The sequence below is a fragment of the Falco cherrug genome, chromosome Z, assembly GCF_023634085.1.
Source record: "Falco cherrug isolate bFalChe1 chromosome Z, bFalChe1.pri, whole genome shotgun sequence".
In the NCBI taxonomy this organism is placed as follows: Eukaryota; Metazoa; Chordata; class Aves; order Falconiformes; family Falconidae; genus Falco; species Falco cherrug.
Genome location: NC_073720.1, coordinates 5,363,205 through 5,388,062, shown reverse-complemented (window position 1 = coordinate 5,388,062; position 24,858 = coordinate 5,363,205). Strand labels below are relative to the sequence as shown.

The window sequence follows — 24,858 nt, the reverse complement described above, 5'->3', positions numbered from 1 at the left end:
ATCTTCCTCAAATTTAACTTGACTGCAGGAAGCTTACTAGCGGTAACACTTCCCTCTGGGAGCTTAATTTGGATGGTAAAACGCCTCTGTAGTGGCTTATTGAACAGATCTTGATGCTGGTGAGCTTCCGAGGCCTGGAAGGGCAGTTTGGGTGAGCGCTTCAAAGTCTAGACAGGCCCCACCTCTTGCGGGTTTAAAACAGAGCTAGAGGTCTCCTGGAAAATTAGTTAGTTTCCTCCCTAGATTTCCAGATATGCACTTTGCCAGCTAAGGCAGAAAAGCTGTTGCAGGAAAAAAAAAAAAAAAGTCTTGATCACTGTCCCTCCAGCGCTTCTGCTCCTGGCTGTCTGGAGAGGGGAGATCAGAAGGTTTCCAGAAGAGGTTACACGTTCAGAAGCCTCAAGTGAGGTTTCCTAATTAGTCAAAGCACAGGTAGCCTGCCCAAACAAGAAAGACAAGTATAATGTCCCTGCACCCAAGTCATTTAACTATTAACCCTGGAGGAGAGTAAGGAGATACCTAAAACAATGACCCAGTTAATTCTGCCTGGTGTTTGAGCAGCAAGGGGGTTTGTTGCTACCTGCGGGTCTGGTGATATCACCATCTGCAGGCTCTCAGCAGAACCGGAGGCCAATAGTTGTAAGTGGGATTTTAAGGTAGATTTGGCATGAACTCACCTGACACTGGTGTAATGCAATGACTTTATTCATCTGTTGCTTGTTTCTACTGACCCGGAGGCACACAGCCAAGCGGGGATGAGTGTTTGAGCATCATGACCCAAGAGCTTGGGTCCAAGGCCAGCAATCAGCCTTTGGAGCAGAAACCTGGCTTTTTATTCATCCTCCATAAAACATTACCCAATGCTTCAAAACCTGAAAGACCCTTCCCAGCTCAGAGCCATGAGTTTTATTCATTCAACTATTTTTTCGTTCATTTATCCCATTCAACACAGGGTCTCAAATGGTTGGTTCATTGTGCTGGTGGCTGCGGTCCCTTCCCTGCGCCCTTGGTGGCTGCAGACTCAGCCTGCTGAGCTAGATTGGTGTCTGCCAGAAGCCTTCTCTTTTTTTACCGGCAGCGAGAGAGGTTAAAAGCCTGTGGGCGGAGGCCAGCACAGAGTGCCCATTGTACATGCGTGCATACCAGAGCAGTAACTCCCTGGAATGCTGCAACGCTGAGGTTTTACCACCTTGTGTTTGTGTTGCAGCCCAGGAGCGTGTGTACATTTTGTCCCTCTCCTAGGAGATTAACGATGAGAAATGGCAGACAAACAGGACGGGCTTTCCTCCCCTCCCCCCCCCCCCCGCCCCTCGTTTTTTATTTTTATTGGACCGGTTGGAAGAGGAAGGTAACCCTGACTCCCATCACCTCCATAGGCTCAAAGGAGAGGCAAGGTGCAAGGCTGGTCAATTAGGCAGAGCAGCTCCCGTGCAACTGGGTGGATTTAATGTACTAATTTCATTAGTAATTAATGACTACCACGTGGTAAACACTTGGGTTCAAAACTATGTAAGGGCATTAACTAACCCACTGGGTAGTGAGTTTGAGTGAGGTGGGTGTGATCCTTGTTGTATAGGTGGTGGAATGGAGAGGCTCACCGACCAGAGGGTGAATCAAGGCAGAGGTGCAGGAGACCTTGGGTCTGTTAGCTCTTCAGCATCACCTTAAATGAGACCAGTGGCAGCAGCTCTGGGGAATGTGTCTCTTCCCTATTGCCAAAAGATGTGCTACTGAAGTGTTAATGTTTTTATGGTGTACCTCTATCTGCTATGAGCTACGCTGCTTAGAAGCCACCTCTTAGGCCAGATGGCAGTTCAGACTGCATGAGAGTGCTTCCTCTGGTTTTTTTTTGGTGGGTTTTGTTTGTTTATGTTTTTTTTTTTTTTTCTCTTTTCCTTGCTTGGACTGTCAGCTTGTGCTGTTTATGGGAACTTTATTTGAATTTGTGTCTGGTGGGACTTGAGTGGAGGTCACCCAAATGATTTCATGAAGCTCTAGGATGCTTTGGACTCTCCATTAGTAGCCATATGTGTCAGGGTCAGACAAGTGACCCATGCCATACTCCAGTGGAAATGTGGCTATATAACTAATAAAAGGTGCTTGTTATTACTTCTCTTTGAATTTTAAGCTCATGCAAGGTATTTTTAAAAAGCAGAAAGAAGCCAGTGGTACAAGGATGTGATTTTTCTTGGTGAACTGTGCTTTAGAGTAGTTATGCTGATAATGCTGTTACGGTTTGGTGACAGGTAGCGAAATTTTGTTTCTCCTTTATGGTTTATTGCTGCTAAGAATGACTTGGGAAATCCCAGGCTGTGCTCAGATCTTGCAGTTGGTTGAGGGGTGGGTTTTGGCAGGGTAGCAGAGCTAATCTAGCAGGGAGCTACTGCTGAAAGAGTAGGTCTGCAACCCTGCACCCACTCCTGGCAGTGTCTTCTTGTTTCCTTTTCTGTATGCCAAATGTGATACTCCTCTGACCCCTCCCAGGGAGCTGTTTTTGCTAAAGTAGCAGAAAAATATCTTCATTTCTCTCTGAGATGCCCTTCTGCTAATTTTGTAGCCTAAACTGACTTGCCATGGTGGGAGTGGGGTGCAGTAGCTATATGGGGGATTTTAGGGAGTGTGTTTGAAAGCACCTCAATGCCTTTAAAAATGCCTTATGTGCATTTTTTTTTTAACAAATATTTGGCATTTGTCTTAGCCTTTCTGTGTCATTGGGTGATACATCTTTTGCCTCAGTTGAATATTCACAGCTTTTCCTGTTAACTTTGTCCAAGACTTTGTAATGTCCTGAATACAAGTGCTTCCATCTCAAAGAGTTCACTCTGCAATTTAAAGACAGTTGACATCCGAAAGGATGAGAGCACAGGCTTTGCTTCAGTCAATTCAAGCCTTTGCTACAGATGAGTGGTACCCAAGGGCATGAGAAACTCTAGAAAGTACTGAATTTAGCCTTCCTCCATTGCCCTCAGTACTTGGGTTCCTGATATGTCCTGCAAAAGACCCATGTGAATCCTCCTGCATTTCCAGCATGCTAGGGAACATCTTCGGCTGCAGACAGTGTGTGCCTGGCCCGGTGTGTGATGAACTATTAATCCGAAGTATAATCCAGTCATGTCCTCCCTTTGAATAGCTGGCAGCTGAGGGCATCTCTTTTTCTACCTGGGAAGTGGGGAAATAAGGAGTTTGAAACTCCTCTGCCTGACTCGCAGGGCGACGCCATGTTTTCTGTGCTCTGATTGCTGGGTTATTGTTTAACCTGAGGCAAGCAAGTGTCTGCCTCTATTTTTTTCTTTCCCTCTAAAAACCCCTGTGACAGCGAGGACTTTGAAGTATCAAGGAGGTTCATGAGTATGGAGAGCTGGTTGCCCCCTCGCTTATTTCCCAAGTCCAGAGTTGAAGGCGTTGGCATTTATATGCCAATGGGGTTTTTTTGTTTGTTTGTACATCCATTTTCATGAATTTAGCAATACATGAGGTTATCATTCCTTGCTTTGCAATCCCACATCCAGCCCTCAGAAGTACTGGCCAGCCTTGGTTCCCACTTTCCTATAAGGAAGGGACTTGAGATGTTGGAGGGGAAGCCCAAGGGTGCCCTGTTTCAGCTATCTCTACACTTGCATTTGATATGTGTGTGCGCGCTAACTTCCTTTTTTCTTCTTTCTTCTGACAGTGGCAGATTTGGTCTCTTCTGAGCTCCTTGCAGCCTCTGGGCAATTGGGACGTTGAATTTGGCTCACAGTTACCATTCATTCCCTGGGATCGTACCTGCCCTTGCTCTCCTCATCCCCTCCCGCACTCCCCTTCCCTCTGATAAAACTCCAGGGCACTGTGGTATTGCTATGGAGCCCAGGGAGACTTTGGGCAGTTCCCGGCAAAGGGGGGGTGAGGCAGATTTTCTGCCAGCTGCTGTCACCTCCACGAAACCTCCACCTGCCTCCAGCTGCACTGGGGAGACGATGCTGCCTGCGGCGGGCTCGGGGAAAGGGATCCCGGTGAGTGGTGAGAGACTGGAGCCTGAGGAAGAGGATGAGCTGGGTTCTGGGAGAGATGTGGATTCCACTTCCAACGCGGACAGCGAGAAATGGGTGGCAGGAGATGGCCTGGAGGAGCAGGAATTTTCCATCAAGGAGGCTAACTTCACAGAGGGGAGTTTAAAACTAAAGATCCAGACCACCAAGAGAGCTAAGAAGCCCCCAAAGAACCTGGAGAACTATATTTGCCCTCCTGAGATCAAAATCACCATCAAGCAGTCTGGGGAGCAGAAGATTTCCAGAGCTGGGAAAAATAGCAAAGCAGCTAAAGAGGAGGACAGATCACACTCCAGAAAGAAGGTAAGTCCTGTTCTTTCCTGTATTTCTCTTTTCTCCTGAAAGCAGAGGGAGAGGGTAGGATTAAACCTGCACAAACAGTTTATGCCCAAGGCGTAACCTTTGCAAAGTTTGCAAAGCCTGGCTTGGCTGTGGTGGAGCTAGTACAGAGTGGTACCATCCTGCACTGCCATGTACGCTGTGGGGATGGTCCTGAACTATCCTTCAGGTGAACCAGTTCGGAAGGGTTCAATAGTTCTGCCAGGCCTCTTCTATTTTTGTGTGTAATTGAGATTTTAAGATTAATCATTACATGAGCGATAAATGAAGAAACCCACTTCTAAACCGCTTTGTGTCTTAGCGCTAATACTCGAGCCTTTTGGCAGTTAAAGCTTTCCACTACATTTTCAAAGTACAGGTATGTGCACAACAAACAATTGAATCCATTCCTGTATACCGGGAGAAGGGCTCCATTATTCTTGATTGTGCCTAGCAACTCTATAGTTATGCTTCAGAAAATACATCCATTATAAGTCTCATTTTCTTTCAGATGCATATAATTTTCTTGAAATATCATTCTGGAGAGAAATTTTTGGTACTTTAAGTTTCGGTCAAAATTGATCTTTTTATTTTTTCATTTAGTGATGGAGTGGAAGAGGGAGGGGAAAAGAAAGAAAATCCTTTCTTTATATGAGCTGTTTTCATGAGCACCCTTTTGTTGTTGGCTTGATTTTTTTTTTTTTTTCAGTAATGTCCCCTATACTTAGTATTAAAAGAAATTTAGCATGTTTTAAGCAGCACTGGTCAGGGGAGGGACACCTGGTGACTAGTCCTGTTATTTTGGGTATAGTGGCGTTTCCTTTCCTAGGCATTGGACAAAGGAGCTTTGGTTGGGTTAAGGCTTTAGCACAGTACAAATATTCCACTTCTGTCTCTTTAGTAATACATGGGCGTCATGATGAGTTCAGACAAGGACTCAGATTTGATGAGTCATGAGTATCTCAAACCTGGACAAATCAATCTGGGATGTAGGTGCCCACTGGTTAGAGCTCACGGCATGGCTTGGCTTTCCTGCCTATGCAGCTTGGATCCCTCACTGTGTGGAAGGTCCCTGCTTCTCCCATACCTTATACACTTGATGGATGCTCAAAAGGCTACTTGAAACCTTGAGGAAGCTGATTGCCAAAAGACAGAGCCCAGGGTGATTAACACTGCTCACTCTGAAAGTACATCTCGTAGAAACTGAACTTGGAAAAAGAAAACAAATAAAAATCAAGTTGTGTTGTGGGTTTTTTTGGTTTTTTTTTTCTTAGAATCGTGCTAAATGGAATACTCCACAGGCATGAAAAAATAGCTCTTCTTGGCACAGCAGAGGCTTGGCCCTATAACACACTGAGAAGAGATTTTTCCCACCTCTTGAGAGGGATGGGCTGTCTTAGCACCCAGCAATGTCTTATTTCCACTTCCCTTTCCTCCCTGAATGCTTGCAGAGGTCTCAAGGGAACTAGTGGTTGTGTGAGACCATGCTCAGTGACAGCAAAGGTGTCTGTCATAAGCAACCTCTCCATGGCCCTGCAGGGAGAAAAGAATTGCAAACCACTGCCTGCTGTGCATGGACCGTGGAGAATATGGCTGCTTAGAAATCGGAGCTTTCATTTGCATTTATCACCCACTCTGGTATGGAAGGCATGTTTTTTCCTTCACGTGGCCATCCAAAAAGGTTAAATAAAGCTAACTATAAGGAAGCTAGGTGCAAATAAAATAACCCTGACAACAACAAAAAAGGCACCTTGTGTAGTGTGGTTATGCTCAGGGTGAGACTTTAATTGCAGAAAGATAAGGAGTTTGAAGGAAGTGGAACATGGCCCAAATGTGGTTGCATCTAGCTTGCACTTGTTCTGTAAGGTCTGAGCTGGCTGGTGCTGTGTTCACACCCTGTGCACAGGCTGCAAGTGCTTTGGGACAGCACTGGCCTAATCTGGCCATTAAAACAAAACAAAAAAATAAACCAACCCAGCAGGTGGATGCTCTGAGCAGATGGGGAGAGGGCTGCTGCACCGGCACATCCATTAGCATAACACCCAACGGCTGTGTGCAGCAGCTGCTGAGCCAGGGCTGGGGCAGAGGAGTCCCCAGCAGGGATCTGGAAGACCCCAGTGCTGTGATCTCCAGGGGTTTGATGCCTGGAGACCTGCAGTCTGCATCACCAGTATGGTAAATAACCTGCAGCTGAAGGGATTTTACATGTAACTGCTTCTGAGCTTGTGGGTTGCAGGATCAGGCCCTGGCTGTGAACATCTCCTATCAATGCGTGATGAAAGGCATTGCAGGAGAGGGAGGTTGGAAACTGGTGGGAGAAGGGTTCCAGTGCTGGCAGCGTGATTGCTTTCATGGCCGGTGCATGTGCCTCATGGCACTTCAAGAGATTTTTTTTTGGGGGGGGGGGAAGATGGGAGGAAACAGCAAGTTGAAACTTGAAAGGAGCTGAAGTTCTCTGGTGCACCTGTGGGTTTCCCTGGGAAAGATGAGCACGCAGGTACCTTTTGCATGTACTTGCAGAGACATTGAGAGCTGGGGTAGTGGTTAAACAAAGAAAATATGTGGTTGTCACATTTAAATGATTCTGGTGGTTTTGATATTTCAGAGTTTGATTGCCCGTTGCTTTAATCGGCCCAAACTCCAGAAAAGCCAGCTACCAGCAGAAGCAGCAGGGAACAATGCATTTAAACCATCCAGGCTGTTCTTCAGCTGGCATCACTCCACTGTCCTTCGTGGATTTTTGCCAGGAGAGTTTAGCCCAATGTACCCATTTCGCTTGTGCATGGGACTAGCATAATTCTTTGAGTTTACCACCTCGCTTACAGATGCAGGGCGTATATACAGGCCCTACAGACCTGTGTGTAAGGATGGAGAGCTCAGCACAAACCGAGCTGCAGTGCCATGCTTCTGTCTCTGGTGGGTGGGAGCCCCTCACGGAGTAGCACCTGAATTTATTTTTCCTCTTGAGGAGGAGCAAACTCTATCAGGACTTGTAAAATCACTTATGTTTGTTGCATAATAATTTCAGCCATATCTCCAGTAGTCCCCAGTGCTTTGAAATACCACTTCAGCATTCTTGCAGGAGTTTCAATACACACAGCACAGAGGGCCAGTAATGAAAACATGGAAGCAATTTAAGTAACAGCATGTGGGTACACAAAGGACTGGTAATACCAGCAATGTAGAAAGGGGCTGTGAACTGGGGATATAGCATTTATTCAGTAGCCACTTAGGGAGCAAGAAGATATGCCTGTTCCTAAGCCTTCCATGGCTCTGCTAATTAGGCAATAGGGGCTAGTGCCTGATTTCTAAAGCTGTGGTCCAGGGAGCAGTGGTGATTAGGAGGGGGCTCTGCGGAAAGCCACGCTGCTCATGTGCCCAGACCTGGGTTTGTTGCCTTTGATCCAGCTGCTATGCTATATTAAATGATGTAAACATACAAAAAATACTTTCCTTGTGTTGCTTTTCCATGTAAGCAATTGCCCCAGGGACATGATGTGATGATGAATGGGAGGGAAGGCAATCCAGGAGAGGATCTTGCTGGGTGCGGTTGCTGATGCCCTGGAGCAGGGAGGGAGGCAGGGGGTGAGAGAGCATCAGTGCTGGGAACCTCTGCCGGCTTGTGTGCTTGGCTGCAACCCAACAACTTTTGGGGTTTCTTTTAAGTTGTAACCATGCCAAGTAATTTCACATCAGCTTCCCCTTCTTGAAAATAAGAGTGAAGATAGTTTCCTAACCCCTTTCCCAGAGCTGCTCAGAAGGTGAATCGCAGCTTGGGCTGTCCATGCAGCCACTTCTGTGGCAATTGGAAAGTACACAAATGTTCTGTAAGCGTTTGCTCTTATTTCAACCCTTCAGCACCTGGGGATGGAGTGGGCTGAACCCTTTCCACATCCAAACCCACAAATGGCTCCATTTCATTTAGTCTGATTGCTGAGGGAGGGAAGAAAAAAGCCAGGAGCCCTAAGGATGTCCTGCTGGCATACTGGCTAGGCCTGCAGCCACTGTTCACCCACCTATGGCAGAGTTGCTCAAGTCCAGTGTCCTCAGCATCACTAAAGAAAGGTGCCTTTCCCTTTGGATAAGGAAACATGCTGTCAGTCTGGAAGGGCACTGAAAGTGTGGCACCATATGCAATGAAGTAATCCATCAGCATTCCCTGCTTGTCATCTAGCATTTAACAAGCCCCAGATGAACCAGTATTTCCCTGGTTTTGTTTTATTTTTTTTTTTTTAACCCTCCCTGGTTTTGCTGCTCTATTTTCTTGTGTCTGCAAACAGTTCATTTTCTGCCCCCTTCTTTCATCAAGCATAGCCTGACAAAGTTTCCTTGGAGCTTCCATCGTATGCATAACGTCCTGCTTCAGGGGATGTAAACTCATTTTTTTGCAATTATTATTGCACTGGGTTTTTTTGAGAGCTTGGGATGGGTGAATGCATTTTATTGCTGAGAGATAAGTGGCAGCAAGTCAATTGGAAGTAAAGCTTCCTTGTGTGCAGTCAGAGGAAACTCTATCCTTGGATTTTCTTGCAACTTTTTTTTTTTTCTTTGAGTTCCTGTAGGTATTGCAGTTTATCTGCAGGAAGCAGTTCTAGCATTTTTTCCCTTGAAATTCAGTCTTCCTTTCCCCTGCACCTCCCCAACTTTCTCCTGCGGTTCTCCTTTCCTCAAGTAGTCCCTCATTCACATGCTTTTCCCTTTGTACTCCTCCTTCTTCCAGAATATCATGAACGTTTCCCCCGCCTCCTTCCACCTTCTTTGCATCGCTGACTGCACATTGCGCTTTCCCTCTAGGTTCTCATGTGCATCTGCAGCTCTTGTTGGATTACCGCTGTGCCGGACTCCTCTCCTCGGTGATTTGTGTGCATGATCATCCAATTGCTCATAGTGCATGCTTTTTCCTCTTTGCTAAGGGCATCCCCGTGTGAGATGTCCTCTGAGTCAGCTCTTCCTCTTGCAATCCCAAACATGGCTTGGGGACTTTACAGAACTGTTTGCTCCCTGTGCTGCGTGTGGCTTAGCAAGAAGGTGGCACTTGCTCATTTGTGGTGGTACTTGCTTGAGGTGGCAGGTTTTAATTTACAGCTTCTTTTTCTTTTACTTTTTTCCCCCTCAAAGTATGAGGCCCCCTCCACAGCCCTTTATGCCCGGACCTGTTTCTGTGCTGGTTTGGTCCCCACCATTGCTTAGCAAAGCCTCGAGGCTGCTCTAAATGATGCTGGTGGCAGGTACCTGAAGCTCACACCAGCAGGGTAATCTCAGCCTCTGCCCAGGTTGTGACAGAGTGGTGAAGCACTCGCACAGTGGGGAAATCTTCTCCTAGTTATATTTAAGGTGAAACTTGTTTTTTGAGCAGCAGAGAGACCAATTCAGAGCTGCTCTGACAGGCACAAGGCTCCTGGCCTTTTTTTTTTTTTTTTTTTTTTACAGTCTCTACACAAACTGGGTGCAAAGCTACACAAGCTCAGGTCTTTTTGATATTCATCCCAGGCTTCTTTTTGTCTAGCTTTTCTTTCTACAGCAGTTTAGTGCCCTCCCACTACAACTACCTTGGGTTCCCCCAAAAAGAGAGCAGGAATGAATTTATTTGTAAAAACTTCAGAGCTGATGAAACCAGTTTGCTGTGAGCTGAGAACCACTCAGGCCCAGCTTCATCATGGTCCTTGTAGGCACCTGAGGTGCCCAGATGGGGAGCTGAGTCCTCTTGGGCCCCCATGTAGTCTCCTGAAGGAGGCTGGTCCATCCTGAAGGTGGTTCAGTCTTTGCTGTGAAGAGCAGGGAGGGCTGGATCCTGGCTCTTACCCTTCCTTCTCCTTCTCCAAAGCCTGTTGGAGCAGTGTCTGCCTTGCATTGTGTCATGGATAACTTGTGACAGGCATAAGGCAGAGTTTCTTTTCCAGCTTGATGCTCTGCCTGAGCCAGCTGATGCCCATCCCTCACTGTCTGTCTGCTCCCAAAGAGCAGTGACTATATTTTTCCTTTTTTTTTTTTTTTTTTTTTTTCCCCCCCTCTTCGTGTAGTTAAGAATTCCTCAAAGAAGCAAATGTCTGGCAGTGAAGGGCTGGGCTGGGGAAATCTAAGCAGGTTTTTATTGCTTATTGCCAAGTGCCAAATGAGGAAGACTTGCTGTATTTGATTAGCTGCCATATGACCAGGGCTTGTGGAGGCAGTCTGTGTCGAGGACAGGTTTTGTTTTGCAGCAGTCACTCCCACGGCCAAGTTTCGATGGCCCTCTGTGACATTTCCTTGTTTGCTTATGCTATGTCTTTCTTTTTAAACCATGACAAAATGTCCCCAGTGCTGGTTTGGGGCTGAGAAGACACTGCAGGGAAGCAACTGGGACCAGTGCAGGGAAGCTGGGGGGTCCAGCTGGAGGTCCTGAAGTCCCCACCACTGAACCCTGGGAGGGGATGGGTGCTGCCCCTGGCAGCCTCATAAAAGCTTGGCCAAGTCAGTGCACGCTCGTGTTTCAAAAGCACTGTGGCCTCCAGGTTGGAGACATGATGTGCTGGCATGTGCACCCCGAGCTGCAAACCTCTGTACCAGCTGTATCTTCATTTGCAGAGGTTTTGGGATGCACAGGGGTGTCAGTACTTCATGCACATGCTCACATTCCTCCAGCATCAACTTTTGCATGCAGCACTCCCTGTTCTCTCCTTCCAGGCATGCCTGACCACAGATATGTTCTGATTCACCTCCAGCTTTTTCATCTTCAATTCCTTTTTCACACACACACGCATACCCAGCTAGCCCCCTTAGGTCAGGTCTAATTTTTCACGTTTCATTCCCAAGTGGGCTTCCCACTGCCTACATTCTCCTGCATAGCCAGTGGGGCTGCATGATGGACTCATCTTGAGCTCATTTGAATGGAAAGAAGGGCTTCACCTTTCTTTTTCTAAGAACACTGAAACTTGTGGAAGTTGGTTTCTGACCACTTTCCTCTTATGTATCTTCTCTAGTGTCTAATGGTGAGTGAACTTGCTGGCCAAGCCCTCTTTGGGAACCCCTCAGAAATTCCTTCTTCTGGCCAGCAAACAATTTGAACAAAACTTCTTTGAATATTGTATCTCAAAGATTTCTGTTCTCATATCAAATTTGATGAAAATTCATCAAAATACTGCAAAAACATTGAGGAGAGGATCACGCAAGCATGCAAGGGGTTTGTGTGCACATTCACATACACACAAACACAGCGTGATCACATTAGCCTTGTTTCCTTAGGAAACCTGTCTAAAAATATCCAGAATAAACATGCATTGTTTTCTTTTCTTTTTTTAACGCTGAGACTTTTCCAGCTTTTGAACCTTAATATGATTCTATTTGATACGTGACCCTTGAGGACGAGTCCAGTTAGCTTAGTTTTCATAAGAATGTTATTTTCCATTGCTTGCCATGACCTATAATGTGAATTAGACCAGTGGCTGTTGGCTTCATTTCGGAATGTGAAATGCTCTTTCTACATCAGGATTATATTTGCACTCCGAGCGGCAGGTGATTGATATCAGGAGAGGGATTCTCAAGCCATGGTGCATGCACAAGTAGCAGGACACTGCTCCAAGTAGGATGGTCAGTGTGGAAATAACTCGACTTTTCCTGGGCGGTATCAAGCAAACCACCTTATTATCTTCTCTCTCTTTTTTTTTTTTTTTTTTTTTTTTTTTTTTCCTGGAGCTGTGGACTAGCACTGAAAGGGACAGTGGAATGGTGGAAGGGCTAAGGTGTCTTACTACAGAAATGAGGTTGCATGTTTAAGATGTGGCTTAGACTGTGGCCAATGTGTAAGATAACATTGCTGAAGGTAAGGGCATGGTCATTCATGATGGACAGACAACGGCAGCTGTGTTTGCAGAGCTAAGTGTGTCTACCAGGCTCATTTTAAGACGGTGCCTCATGTTATTGCACATTGATGTCTACTGTTGGCAGATCCTGTATGAAGGCATCAGGTAAGCCTTTCCTTCTGTAAGAAGCTCACAAGCTCTGTAGAAATAAAAGGAGGAGAAACGAAACCATCTTTTCTCTTAGTACGCTGTATGAAACAGAGTAATGAGATTAAGTGACTCACTCAAGGAACCTGTTACCGGCCAGGGTAATACTTGGGCCTTTTTCACTGAGCTGTGGTTGCTTAACCATGACACAACTGAGTCTCCCAGGTGGTGGCTTGATCTTCAAGCCTTGGGTGCACAGCTCTTCTGGAAGCCTTTTCTGCTTGTCATTGAAATTGGTGAAGTTGTTTCAAAACTATTAACTCTTTGCATCTTCACTGTTAACTTAAAAATAAAATTTATCTCAAAGAAGAGTTAAAGATTGATGCAGAAATGAGGTGGGTGGAGATTTGGGGCCAGCATGCAATGTCAGTCTAGATGCCCTTAATAGTCCTTTCTGGTCTGTAAACTCTAAACTGTGGTAAGAGTCAAATGAGCAATATTTACTGGAGGACTCATTATCTTCTCATCAGTTTCTCATGGCTCTCAGTCTCACCTGGGTGGCAAGGTTTGTAGAGAGAGATGCTATCTTTTATTGACATCAGTGTTACAACAACTCCACAACTATAAACCTGGGTGGTTCATTGAGGAATTTCAGCACTTTGCAGTGTAGCTGTAGCTTCGTGTGAGCTGCTCTCCATCCCCATGGCTGAAAGATGAGAATCAGCCCTGAGGGGATTTGTGGATAATTTTGCCTTGCCCAATGCTCTTGGGAGGAATGTGGTGGCACCAGCAAATGAGCCAGAGGCCATGGCCCCACTCTTCTGGCTGATGGCTTTGTCTGAGGAGGAGAGGGTTGAGCAGTGGACCCTCAGATGTGTCAGTACTGATCACACCCTTGCTTCACAGTGCGACAATGTCACTGGTTCCTCACCTGGTTCTGTGAAAAGTCACTTCTGTAAGGTGCTTGGCAAGCATTTCCCAGGAGGATACAGTTTCCTCATACACTTGAGGTAAAGCCTGCACTGTAATTTCTAAATGGAACATGTTTTTTTTCCCCCGGTAGTCTCCCCTGTGCCCCAGTATATGCCCAAATATCATGCTGGCCTGGGTAGCTTCACCTAAATTTTACCTGTTGTATTCCCAGGTGGATAATTTGGTGAAAGCTCACCCTTAAGTTTAAGAAAAAAAGACCTGAGGTAGGTATTTTCCCACTGAGGAGCAGCAGCACTAAAAGAGGCTTGATCAGCCTTCATTTCTGCCTCCCACCAAAGTCCTTTCAGGTGCAGGGACAGTCCCTACCTCAGTATCCTGCCTAATCTGGATTAGTGGGGAATTTGAGTACTTGTTTTTTTTGCATCTTCCACTGGGAATGGATGGCACTAGCTTGAGGATGTGTTTTACTTTGTATGTGCATGTTAAGTGGGAATAATTAATTGCCTTGCCTGTTTTCTAAAGTTCCATTCACTAGCACTCAGCTGAGTGCTGTTCCCAAAGACAGCCTCTTGCTTTTCATGGGCTACTTTTCTTCCATAATTTATGTAACCATTAGGACAAATTTCCCCGAGCCTTTTCTTTCTCTTGTTTTATTTCCATTGCATTACTTGTAATTATATTCCTGATCTGAAGGGGTGGGGTGTGTGTGGCGGGGAAGCCTGTTTCCTTCTGTGCCTACCGCACAGCCATCGCAAGAGGCACTGTGAAGGGTGTGATGGGGAGGGATTGATCTGTCCTTAGGTCACTGACTCTGGGCGTGGGTAGGAGCTGCTATTAGTCACTTGGGGACAGTGTCTGCCAACGTGCTTCATGGGAATTTGTGAAGCACGGGGCAGCTCTGCAGAAGGGCAGCACAGCCTTTGCTGCTCCCTATGCTTTAGCTGGCAGATGTGGTGTACAATCAAGTCATGCTGCATCCTTGGGACAGCTTGGGTGCTTGGGACGTGGAGCCCTTGGGTCTGCTTGGGGCACCCTCAAAGAGTGGGAATGTGGCTGTTGATATCGCCTAGAAGGAAGATGATATTTTAGGGAAGAAGGAAGGCAGCTTGTGATGGACAGCCAGATGCTTAACCTGAATCACTGGAGTGAGATAGAAGGACTGACACTGACTTATCCTTGGCTTTTACATCTGCAGGAGTTTGTACTACTGATGTGTATGTCAGACTTTGTTAAAGTAGGACAGTTGTGAATTACTGTCTAAATAAGCCTTTTTACTATTACATTGTGAATTTGGCTGCTGAACTTCACTTCTACCTGCTAAGATGCTGGGATGGGGGATTGTCCTAAGGGATGGAAGTAGAGAAACACTGTCTCTTTTCAGTCTATCTGGCCTGACTTAAGCTAATAAAACTTAGCCTGTGGGGTACAGCAGCTGTGTGGCAGAGATATAAGACAACTCAGTCTATCTTGGCCACATGGCTTAATAGGCCTACATGAAACCCCTGGGTCAGAGGCCAGCCACCATGCCCATCTTTGTCACATCTCAGTGATGTGTATCCTGGCAGGTTTTTCTTTTTGTTCCCTCCCCGGCATGGAAAGAACCATCTGCCGGGTTGGCTTTCAGAAGAATTTTGAAAAATACCAATTTCCTTTTGTTGCAAGAGGAGGGGGGGAGACATTGGACAGAAGGGGGAAGGAAAGCCTGACCTAAAACCAAGCCAGTATTTGCAGGGCTTTTAGAATACCTCATATTGTGTTTCCTACTCCCCAAGGAAGGGTTGTCCTCTTTCTTCTTTTCTCTTTGATTCGATTCCCTGCCACTCTGCAAGCAAGTCAGAAGCCGCAGCTGCTGCTGTCAGCTGGGAAGGGAGTCCCCTTGTTTAAAACCCATGTGTTAATCCCCAGTTAGAAAAAGTCAAAATGCTTTATGCTTTCCTTATAGACCCCTTTGCTTGCCTCCATCTTCACTGCCTGCCTGTAGTCTGGTCGCTTGTGTGAAAACACAGATAGAGGTTGAACCCAAGCAGACTCGACAAGGAGCACAGGTAGAAAAAGGTCTGTGAATAAATAAACCCAAAGATTGGACAAAGCGACCCAATCCAGGTTTTGAGAGTGGGGAAGGAGGCAGGAAGGACATCAAGTGTATTATGAGGTCTGTGGAAAAAATTATGGGGGACTTTGGGAGTAAAGGGAGCTGTTTTTGTCATGGCCACTGGACACAGATGGGTAGTAGTGTTTGCTCACAGGGGCTGTGCTTTGTTCCTGAGGAAAAGCCGGCAGCCCAGTGGGAGAGGAATTTAAACAGTGAGGTAAGGAGAAAGGAGGATTTGGGCTTTGCCAGATGGAGACGACCACGGAGGCAGTGCTGGAGAGGGGTCTGATGGGTAAACCAAAGGCCTGAGGGACTTGGAGAGTTTATCATCAAGTATGATGCCTCAGCATTGAAGGGTGAATGCAAAGGGTGGCCTAAGGTTGAAACAGGAGAGAAGGAGAGTTTTCATTTTGATCACAGCTTTTTCTCAAAAAATACCCACCCGTCTTTCCTAGTGGAACAAGAAAATGAATCAGAGATAGGGAGAAAGCATTTAAATGATGGATGATACTTACAGAAAATTGAAGATAGTGCCCTGTAACTATCCTGTCTGAATGCTACCAAAAAGCACAGGTTTTCACCACTTTCCGAAGGTCCTCCTCAGTTTACAAGCAGAAAATTGAGGCAGACAGAGGTATCTCACCCAGGGCCGCTGGAGAAGACATCCCACCTTCCACTGCTCCAGCTGCAGCAAGGATCCCTGGGTGCCACACCGATGGCTTGGTGCATTCATTAGGCTCCCACCATCACCCAGCTCTCCCGATCCATGGTGTGCAGGAAACAACTGGGATCCCAGTGGGTCGTCCCAGCCACCCTTTCCCAGATGTGTGTGTGGGGGAGACCAGCAATGCCTGCCCACCATGGCATCCCATGGCAAAGGGTGGGACGGCAGGTGGCCCAAAGTTCTCACATGAGGGCCCCTTCCTAGCCAATTACCCGTGATCTCTGCTCCTCCTTCTGGGTGGCAGGAAGGAGCTGGCAGCCACTCTCTGTCCCCCATTCCAGTCCAATCCCTTTCCTGTGGTGGCCCCTTGTTAATAAAGAGGTGTAATTGGGAGCCCTCCCTCCATCCCGTCTGGTGTGAGGCCATTTGTGTGCCAGAGGAGGAGGTGGGGCAGATCCAGCACTGGTGGGGTTGGCAGTGAGGGAGAGAGGGAGGGAAAACTCTTTTGTTTGTTCAAGTAATTTAGGCCTCAGCTATTTTTTGTTTTTTTCCTAAAAAGGGGCAAAACAAAAAACTTGGTCAGGGCTGGTAAAGGTGTGCTCCTGGCACATAAAAATATCTTAATAGCAAAGGGAACAAAGCACAGCAAAGAAGTGTGGGTTTAAGCATTTCAGTTTTGTTTCTTAAGTTTGTCAGAAGAGATATGAATCCTTTAAAACAAACAAATCCCCCAAAACCCCAAAGTAGAAAGAGTTTCTGCCCTTCACCGAGCTCCCTGCATCCCAGCTCTGTATTTAGTAGTGAAGGACTAATAGCGGAGCGCAGGCTGAAGGCTGCATTCGCTTCTGGGTGTTGCTGCTGGGTGCTTGCTTTGTCTTTGCTCCACTTAGCCAGGCCAAAGTGAAACATAGGAGAGTTGCTGGTTTTTGCAGCTAATGAATTTCACTTCTGCTTTGTATGTGCTAACACATTGCCTTTGGAGTCAAGACTTTCTACTTTATGTGCACTAACTTTGCCTTAAGTGTCAACATTGCAGCTCTCCTGTCTCCTCATTTCCCATCATTCCCTTCAGACATCTCTTTTTTTTTTTTTTTAAAAAAAAAAAAAGAGAATGGAAAATCAAAGAAAAAAGTGACAAACGTTCTTGTGCTCCTTTAGGTTCAGTAAAAATCACCTTTACCATTGTTAAGGGGCCTAAACTAAGTTGAAAGTGTCTGCTCTATGATGGGTGGGCTTTGCTGTTGAAAGCCTTGTGTTTCAGCTGTGTGAAAGTTGTGGAAAAATGCACGTGGGATAGGCAGAATTTAATTTTTTTTTTCTTTATGGTAGAGAATAGGGTAATGGTGTGAAAGAATGAATTAGTTATGGCAAATCTTATTAGTGTCCATTGTAAGCAGAGAAGAAAAGACATATGGGAGCACTTGCAAAATTATTCCTTGTTTATTCAGCTTTGTAACTGAAGCAAATTTTTTTGCGTAGTGTCATTTATTTGGCAACTGGAGGGGTGTGGAAGGTGTGCGTATATGTAGCAAAAAGGGGGGAAGGGGGAATGCAGTATTGGTATTCCATTAAAACTGATGCTCGGTGCTTTGTTTGTCAGGTTTTGGCAAGGCTTTTTGCTTTGAAAGCCATTCAGAGAGGATCGGAGCAGATGGCAGGGAGATCCTGTTTGTGTTATTTTTGGACATTCCCACTGAAAGTCTTAGACTGTTGTCCTTTTCCCCCCCTTCCCCCACTCATGTATGTTTTTCTTTCTTCCTTCCTTTCCTCTTTCCTTCTTAAGCGCTTTTTTTTTTTTTTTTAAAAAAAAAAAAAGCATATATTATTAATAACACAGCATCACCTAAAAGTTGGGCATGTTTCTGACGAACCAAACTGTGGATATTTTTTCTGTCTGCCTAGATTTGGAGGAAGTTGCAGGGGAGCCACCTCCTCTTGAAGTGGTACAAGCAGTGTTAGGAGGGCGAGTTGCACAGGGGTGGGAAGCCAAGCTGCCATTTTGGTGGGTTCAGCTAAATAGCAGCACATTTCCCCATTAGATCAGCAACTGTATGAAGCCCAGGCAGCAAGTTTAAATTGAGAGTCTCTGATAAAACAACTTTAGTGCGTGCATGACACGCGCTTGTGACCTCCATCCTTTTTAAGCCCTTGTGGCAGAGAGGGCTAGGTGTAGGTAGACTGGAAAACTGAACTATGCCCTGGCTTTTCATGGTGGTCTTCTCACGTCACTGGTGAGATTCATTGGTCTTAGGCAGCTCGGGAGGCTTTTGTTCTACCATTCTCTGCACCGAGATTGTGCTGGGAAGAGAGAACTTCATTGCCTTGCGTTTCTGGTGTAAGCAGTTTTCCTAAGAAGTAATTTAGCTTCATATAACATCACTGGAAAAGTCTGCAGTGCTTTTCATGTGGAAGTCTTCGCCAAAGCCCTTCGCAACCTTTGTGCAGGCAATCCAGCAAAGCTGAGCCCGGTCCAATCAGTTAAAACACTTGGCTAGCCCAGGTCTATCAGTGAGGATGTGCATACACAAAGAAGATGGGAGGTCTTGGCTGCAGTCGGTACCCAAAAGTTCATGTGATTCACCCAAAGCTTATCCAGATGATTAAATCTCTTAAGCTAAGCTGGAAATCTCGAGGAAACAAGCTTTCTCATGCTTATTCTGTCAGCGGTTATTCCCACCTAGAAGCAGATATTTAAATACTCCAATCAGCTGATACTAGGTGTGCTTTTGCACAGGAAAATGGTCTACAAGGACATTCAACTTTGTCCCAGAAAAGCAAGCAAATGAACTTCGTAAACTTTAGTTTAGCTACTCTAATCCTTTAAAACACTTGGGTGCAGGTTTTGCTTGCATTCGAGGTGATGATTCATGTTGGTTTTTAGATTGCTCTAACCTGTATACCCACATCCTCAATTATTATTTTTTTTAAATGGGTGCACTGAGGGAACCCACTTCAGAAACTCTCATTTTGTTCTTAATTGAATGAAAGCTCAAAAGTCTTTCACATGCATTGCAGCACCTGAGTTTCAGTGCTATAGCTGCAAGAGAGGGCTGCTCAGATGGCTGCGGGTGACCCAGGATGTGTGAAGTGTTGTCACTTGAAGTGCATTTCACTAGCTAGAATAAGCTATGGAGGGGGAAAGAAACCCCAAACCATACCTCACCTTCCTCTTGCTGGTACCTCTTGCTAGCCAAACATCCTCTTGGCAGCATTTTTGCTCTTCAGCGCTGAGTTTTATGCTTGCTTTATTAAAGTTTGGCAGCTCATTCTTGTTACCTACTGGACAAGCCTTCTGCTCCGAGGACCTTCCCTTGCTCCTGGGGTGGTATGGCTGCTCTGCCCAGTGAGGGTTTCCCGTCAAGGGCTTCCAGTGATCAGGGCTTTCCCAGTCTGGCATGTTGAGAAAGGAGCCAAGCAACAGTCTCAGCATAGACAAAAGGCAAACTCGACCTACTATTTATGTAGTTACTTAAACATGATTTAACCTAAATAATGCACACTGTGACTTGGCTGGGGGAGAGGGGGAAGGGGAGGCAAGAAGCTTTTTTCTAATGAGCCGGGAGACAGCACAATTAATTACATATGAAGGGCAGATAACAGACAGCAAACTGTCTACAGTAGAGAGAAACAAAATACCAACGTGAACAATTAAAGGGTCCACGTGACAGAAGGGTCAGCGATTTCTCATACAGCGGGCGGCTGGGCACAGCCCCCGGAGAGCCACAATGGATGCTCGGCTGAGCGGCTGGCTGTTGGGAGGCTGGCTGGGTGCAGGCTTTCGGGGTCTTCTGCCATCAAAGTCAAGCAGGCGCTTGTAAGGCTGGCAGGCTGTGCTCTGGGCATTATTTTCATCACATGCACTTTTGACAGCAGAACCGTTAGCTACTAATCTTGGCAACATGCAAGATGGAGGAAAGTGGTCAAGGCAGGAGAAGAAGAGCAAAGGCTCTGCGGGCAATTAGGTACCTGCCTCAGGATGCTGCCAGCTGTGCGGAGGAGGGCCAAGGTGATGGAGGCCTTCCTTCCCCTTCTTTTTTTTTTTTTTTTTTTTTTTTAATAAAGTGTTAATTTTCCTTGTCATCTTCCAGATGTGGAAGTGCAAATGCCAGCTGCTGGTAATCCAATTCTTCGAGGAGCACGGCCAGAGATTTGCATCCTCTCTGTTCCCCCCCAAAACTGCAGTGGAGTCTGGCATAAATTACCCACCCCCAACACCCCTTTCATCCTCTCCTAGCCAGCCCATCCCACGGTCATCCCTTGGCTGTAAAGATTTGAAGGTAAAGGCCGATGGATTAGCCTAGGGAAGGGCCAAAGGTTAAATGAGCGGGGCTAGCAGCATGCAAAGGGCTACGATTGAAATATTTGCTGAATGCTGACAGGCAGCAGAATAGAGGCAGACAAGTGGCAAATTCCTGTTTTCTCCTCTAATTGAGAAAATATTTTGAGTGGTATTCAGGCAGACTGCAAATTGAGACTCTGGGAAAGTCAGCCAGCCAGGGAGGGGAAGGAGGGGAGGACCGCAGTGGAAACACCATTCCCGCTAAACGTGTTTCCAAAAACTTTGTACTTATGCTCGTGGAAATCCCTGGAGCCTGGTGCTTACGTTTTGCTCGGTCATTTTTCCCATGCAACTGCACATCAAAATACCGCCCCCCTTCTGAACTGAACATGTCTCCCAAGTGGAATTTCACCTATTCCTGATGGTTTTGTGGCCACCGAAGTTTTGCTTTACAAGTCTCACCACTTCTTGCACCGAGGTGCTATCATGAAAAATGTGGGTGTTGTGAGGGTCCAGCTATAACCTGCTGGTCAAGAGATGAATGAACTGTTTCAGTGCATGATGCAGATGAGATTTGATGGTGTGTCAGCACAACGTGACAACTACTCAACCCTTGGGTACATCCACATGTAGTGTGGATAATACTCAGCTGTTTCAAGCCTGACTGATGTGTGTTGCCTGCATGCCTGGGCAGGGCTGTTACAGTCATTGTGAAAGCGAAGGGAGAAAATTTGTGTTGGTCTGGTGCATCACGGGTCAGCTGCACTGCATCCTGCCTTGGCCTGGCCCTCTGGCATCCCTTCCTTTGCTCTTGGGTGTGGGTGGGAGGCTGTGGTGGCACTTTGGAGAAGGAAATTCCAGCCTGATGTAACCAAAAGCAGTTAGCTGGCCTTTCACACCCTGACATCTTCCTTCAAGGGGTGATTTAATCTTGCACATCCTCTTTGCCCTAAGTCTTCGGCCTACCCCTTCCCCAAATGCTCACGCTAAAGCTGATAATGTACTGAGAAGGTTTCATTTAACATTATTTCCTTCTTTCTTCAAAATCTGTGGTTGGTTTAGGAGTTGGGGAGAAGGAGAAGAAAGATGTGAAAAGAGGCAGTTCCTTGAGCCGGAAAGCAGCACAAGGGTCAGCAGTGTTTACATTCGCTTCTATATGCTCATGTCATAAAACTCAGAGACCGGCTTATAAAATGTTTTCTGGAGGATGCCTTAGATGCAGTGGAGGAAGGTTTTGGCAGAAGTATAGTCTATTCATGGCCAGCAAGCTCTGTTGTGTTTGGGACATCAAAGTCCTATGTGCTTCTTAAAGATACCCAAGAGGCAGCCGGGAGCATTTTTTTTTAGTCAAGACAGTCTTCGTTAAAGCTCCAGCGCTCATCAGCAGGTCCGAAACTTTTGTCGTTAAGCAAAGGGGAAGACAGCTTACCTTGCCTTGTATATCATCTTTAAGTGAAGTCCTCCTGGGCTCCCTTCTGCTGGCCTTGCTTTATAGCCAGCCCTGGAATGCAGGTGACAGGGTTAGGCAATGCTCCTGTTCCCAGAGCAAGGCAAGGGACAACTGTTTTCCAGCGGTATGGCAATGAAGTGGCTGGTGTGTTGGTTGTTTGGCATTGCAGATTTGTGCCTTCATTCAGGAGTGCTTTATTGGGAGCTCCGTGATGGGAGCAGACAGCGCAGTCACCACCTTACAGTGGGGAAACTGAGGCACTAAACATGCTTCTCTCTGTGCAATGCTATCAGCATCAGCTGAAAGTGAAGCCCCTGGCTCATTCAGTCACCAAACCATCCTCTTGCCTTTAAATCATGACGCTGTCTTGACCTTCCCATACCTCCCCTCAGTCTCTGCCTGGCTTGCACAAGTCAGAACAAAGTGACACTTGTTTGCCTCAGCCAAAGAGCTCATTCAAGCAGGTGATTGTCTTGCCTCCTTTTTAAGTCCCAGCACAGTGCTGAAAGTGTTGTCCTGGGATGTAAAACATCCCATTCTTTCCCCCGGGACTGGATATTTGCTTTCTGAGTGCAAGTGGCGCTGAAAGGAAAAGAAGTCAAAATTGCAGGATACAGGGAATAATTCCCAGGTGCTGAAAGTAGAAGAAAGATGTGAGTGCTCATCCTCTCTGCTCCTCACAGGGCAGGAAGCGAGGGAACTTTAACAGCTCTAGCTGCAATCACTGAAAAGCTGATCCCTCATTTGCAACCCTGCCAGAAAAAAATGGAGCAAGAGGATGAGGAGTCAATCAAAATCAGTTGAAAACTCCCTATTGTTTATTTGGCTTGGGAATGTTGAGAGGCCAGCAGATCTGAGACTGACACAAAACTGTGTCTTGCAGCAAGGACCATGGCTCTCAGCCATGAACCCCTGCTCACCTCCCAAAGGGAAGTTTCTCACTTCTGTATTCAGCAAGGGAGGTTTGGCTTTATTTAATTATGAATATCTTCAGTGTGTGTGCTGCCTCACATTTGCGTGAAGGTTAGGGGCTTCAAGTCCAAAGGGGTTTGGACCTCAAAACCCAGGGGCATCCAATATGAAGCCAAGGAACTGAAAACATGGATTTTGTGCTTAAAATGAAAATATCAAGCCATTAAACTTCCTCTGTTTTGATGTCCCTCTCTGCAAATAGGGGATATGACATCACATGCTATCTTATATGATAAAGGAGGTAGTTCCTAAGGTCTACAAAGCATTTTGAACCCCAAAGTGATATCTAAGTGTCATTTCATTTTTGGCCTGCTGTGCTTTCTAGTCAAAATGAGAGAAGTACAACAAGATCTTGAGTCAGTGATGCTTTTGCTTTTGGTTTGAATTTGGAGCCCAAAAAATTAAAGGGCAGGAGCATTGAGACAGGAAATTGAAAGTGAAAAAGAGACTTAAAGAAGCCCAAAAGAAACGGAAACCCTGAGCTGTGCCAGGGTAGCTTCAGCTGTAATGATCTGAAGGTTGAGCTCACCCTGGAGTGAGAAATTGTAATTTTTCACATAACAAAAATATAAAAGCTTCCCTTAGGGGACTGATGAGTCTGGTCACCACTCAAGTTTCAGTTTCTAAAATAATACCCATAATATCGACCTCTTTAAGTAGAGTGGGTTTTTTTGGTTTTGTTTTTTTTTTTTTGTTTTTTTTTGTGAGGAGAGCCAGACTGCTTTAGATATCGGTTTTCAGGGGAAACTGAGGCTCACAGCTGTAACCAGAGTTGCCACAGGTTATTCATACATGACATTGCTGTTCCAAAAAGCTTAAATTTCACAGTTTTCAGGCTCGTGCTTTACCCTCCAGGCCATAATATTTCACCAGGATTGTCTACTCAGTTGTTCAAGATTTTATGCTGAGAAGAACCAGCTTCTGACCAGAGATTTAGTAATTTGCCCCATTCACAAAGCAGATTTTTATATTTTTTTTCCCTCCCCGCATGTGGTTTCTGGTTCTCAGTGGCTCATTTCTCTGGAAGAGGTTAAAAGAACCTCCTGTCAGCCCCATGACACAGAGTTTCAGCAAAGTGACTGAAAATAAGTCTGGGTAGATGTCTTGTTTAGGTGTTTGTAATCTGACTCAGCAGCCCAGACCTTGATTTTTATCTTCTCAAATGAGTGGGTGGGAGGGATGGGTGATAACAGTTCAAAGCATCCCAGTTCCTGGCATCTGGAGCTGAAAGGAGGGATGGTATTTTACAGTAAGGGCTATCAACATTGGACTTTTCATCATCATCATCATCATTATTATTAATATTAATATCAATTTTACTATTAATATTATTCAGTTGCTTGCCCCATTGCTATAACATTTTGCAACTGGGATAGCAGCTCAGATTGTTCCTGTTTCCTACAGGACACTTTGCTTATTTGGAATATTTTAGTAATTATAGATATATTTCATCTTTCCACCACTGACTTTACTTGTTAAACCTCAGGCAAATACAATGAGTGAGCTTAGGTGAAGATGAATATCTAATGTTGAAAAGATGATGAAGTAACATGGATGGGAGTTGAAGAAAAGGAAGAGTTTGGTGAAGCTGGATAAGTTTGGTTGGAAAGATCTCCCTCAGACTTTGAACAAAAGTAAAGTTATCCTTGCCTTTTCCAAAGGTGTAATTCTTTTGTCAAAGAATGAAAATGTGCAGAAACAGGAGTGTTTTTCAGGCCTCAGACATCCACAGGGAAATCTACATTGCCTTCTGGGAATTTAAATGAAAATAAACAAGGGTGGTTTTTGGTTTTTTTTTTTTGCCACATTTGGCAAGATAGGAGAGATCATTGGGCTTTTTTTTTTTTTTTTTTTTTAAACTGACACTATTATTAAACCAAGTCCAAACTGAAGATTTATAACTGTTCAAGTGCCTCCTGCTGGTTTGATTTAGGCTTTTGAAACTCTGGGCAGGCCAGGGAGGAGGCGGGTGGCCACAACCACACTGCCCTGGCCCTGCTGCTCCGCCTGGCCTGCCCCCGGCCTCTGCTGGGAATTGAGGGGCTTTCGGTCATGCTTTGTCCCCTTTGCGGCAAATTAGGCTGCCTGGCCAGCTGCTGGCGATCTCCTCATGCTCGCCACTGATTTGCCTGTTACCATTCTGATTTCTGTAATTTTAGGTCTTGTAGGAGTGTGAAGGCATAGGGTTAGGCCCAGT

General features: G+C 45.8%; 1 protein-coding gene across 6 annotated transcripts in view; it reads left to right on the top strand.

Annotated features, from left to right (window-relative positions):
* Positions 1 to 24,858, top strand: part of SETBP1 (SET binding protein 1) — a 262,812-nt gene that overhangs the window by 13,325 nt on the left and 224,629 nt on the right. For all 6 annotated transcript variants that reach the window (XM_055698787.1, XM_055698786.1, XM_055698785.1 and 3 more), the window contains exon 2: positions 3,671 to 4,331. In XM_055698787.1, coding sequence (XP_055554762.1) covers positions 3,840 to 4,331 — 492 coding nt within the window. In that variant the 5' untranslated portion in view covers positions 3,671 to 3,839. The remainder of the gene's footprint in view (positions 1 to 3,670; positions 4,332 to 24,858) is intronic.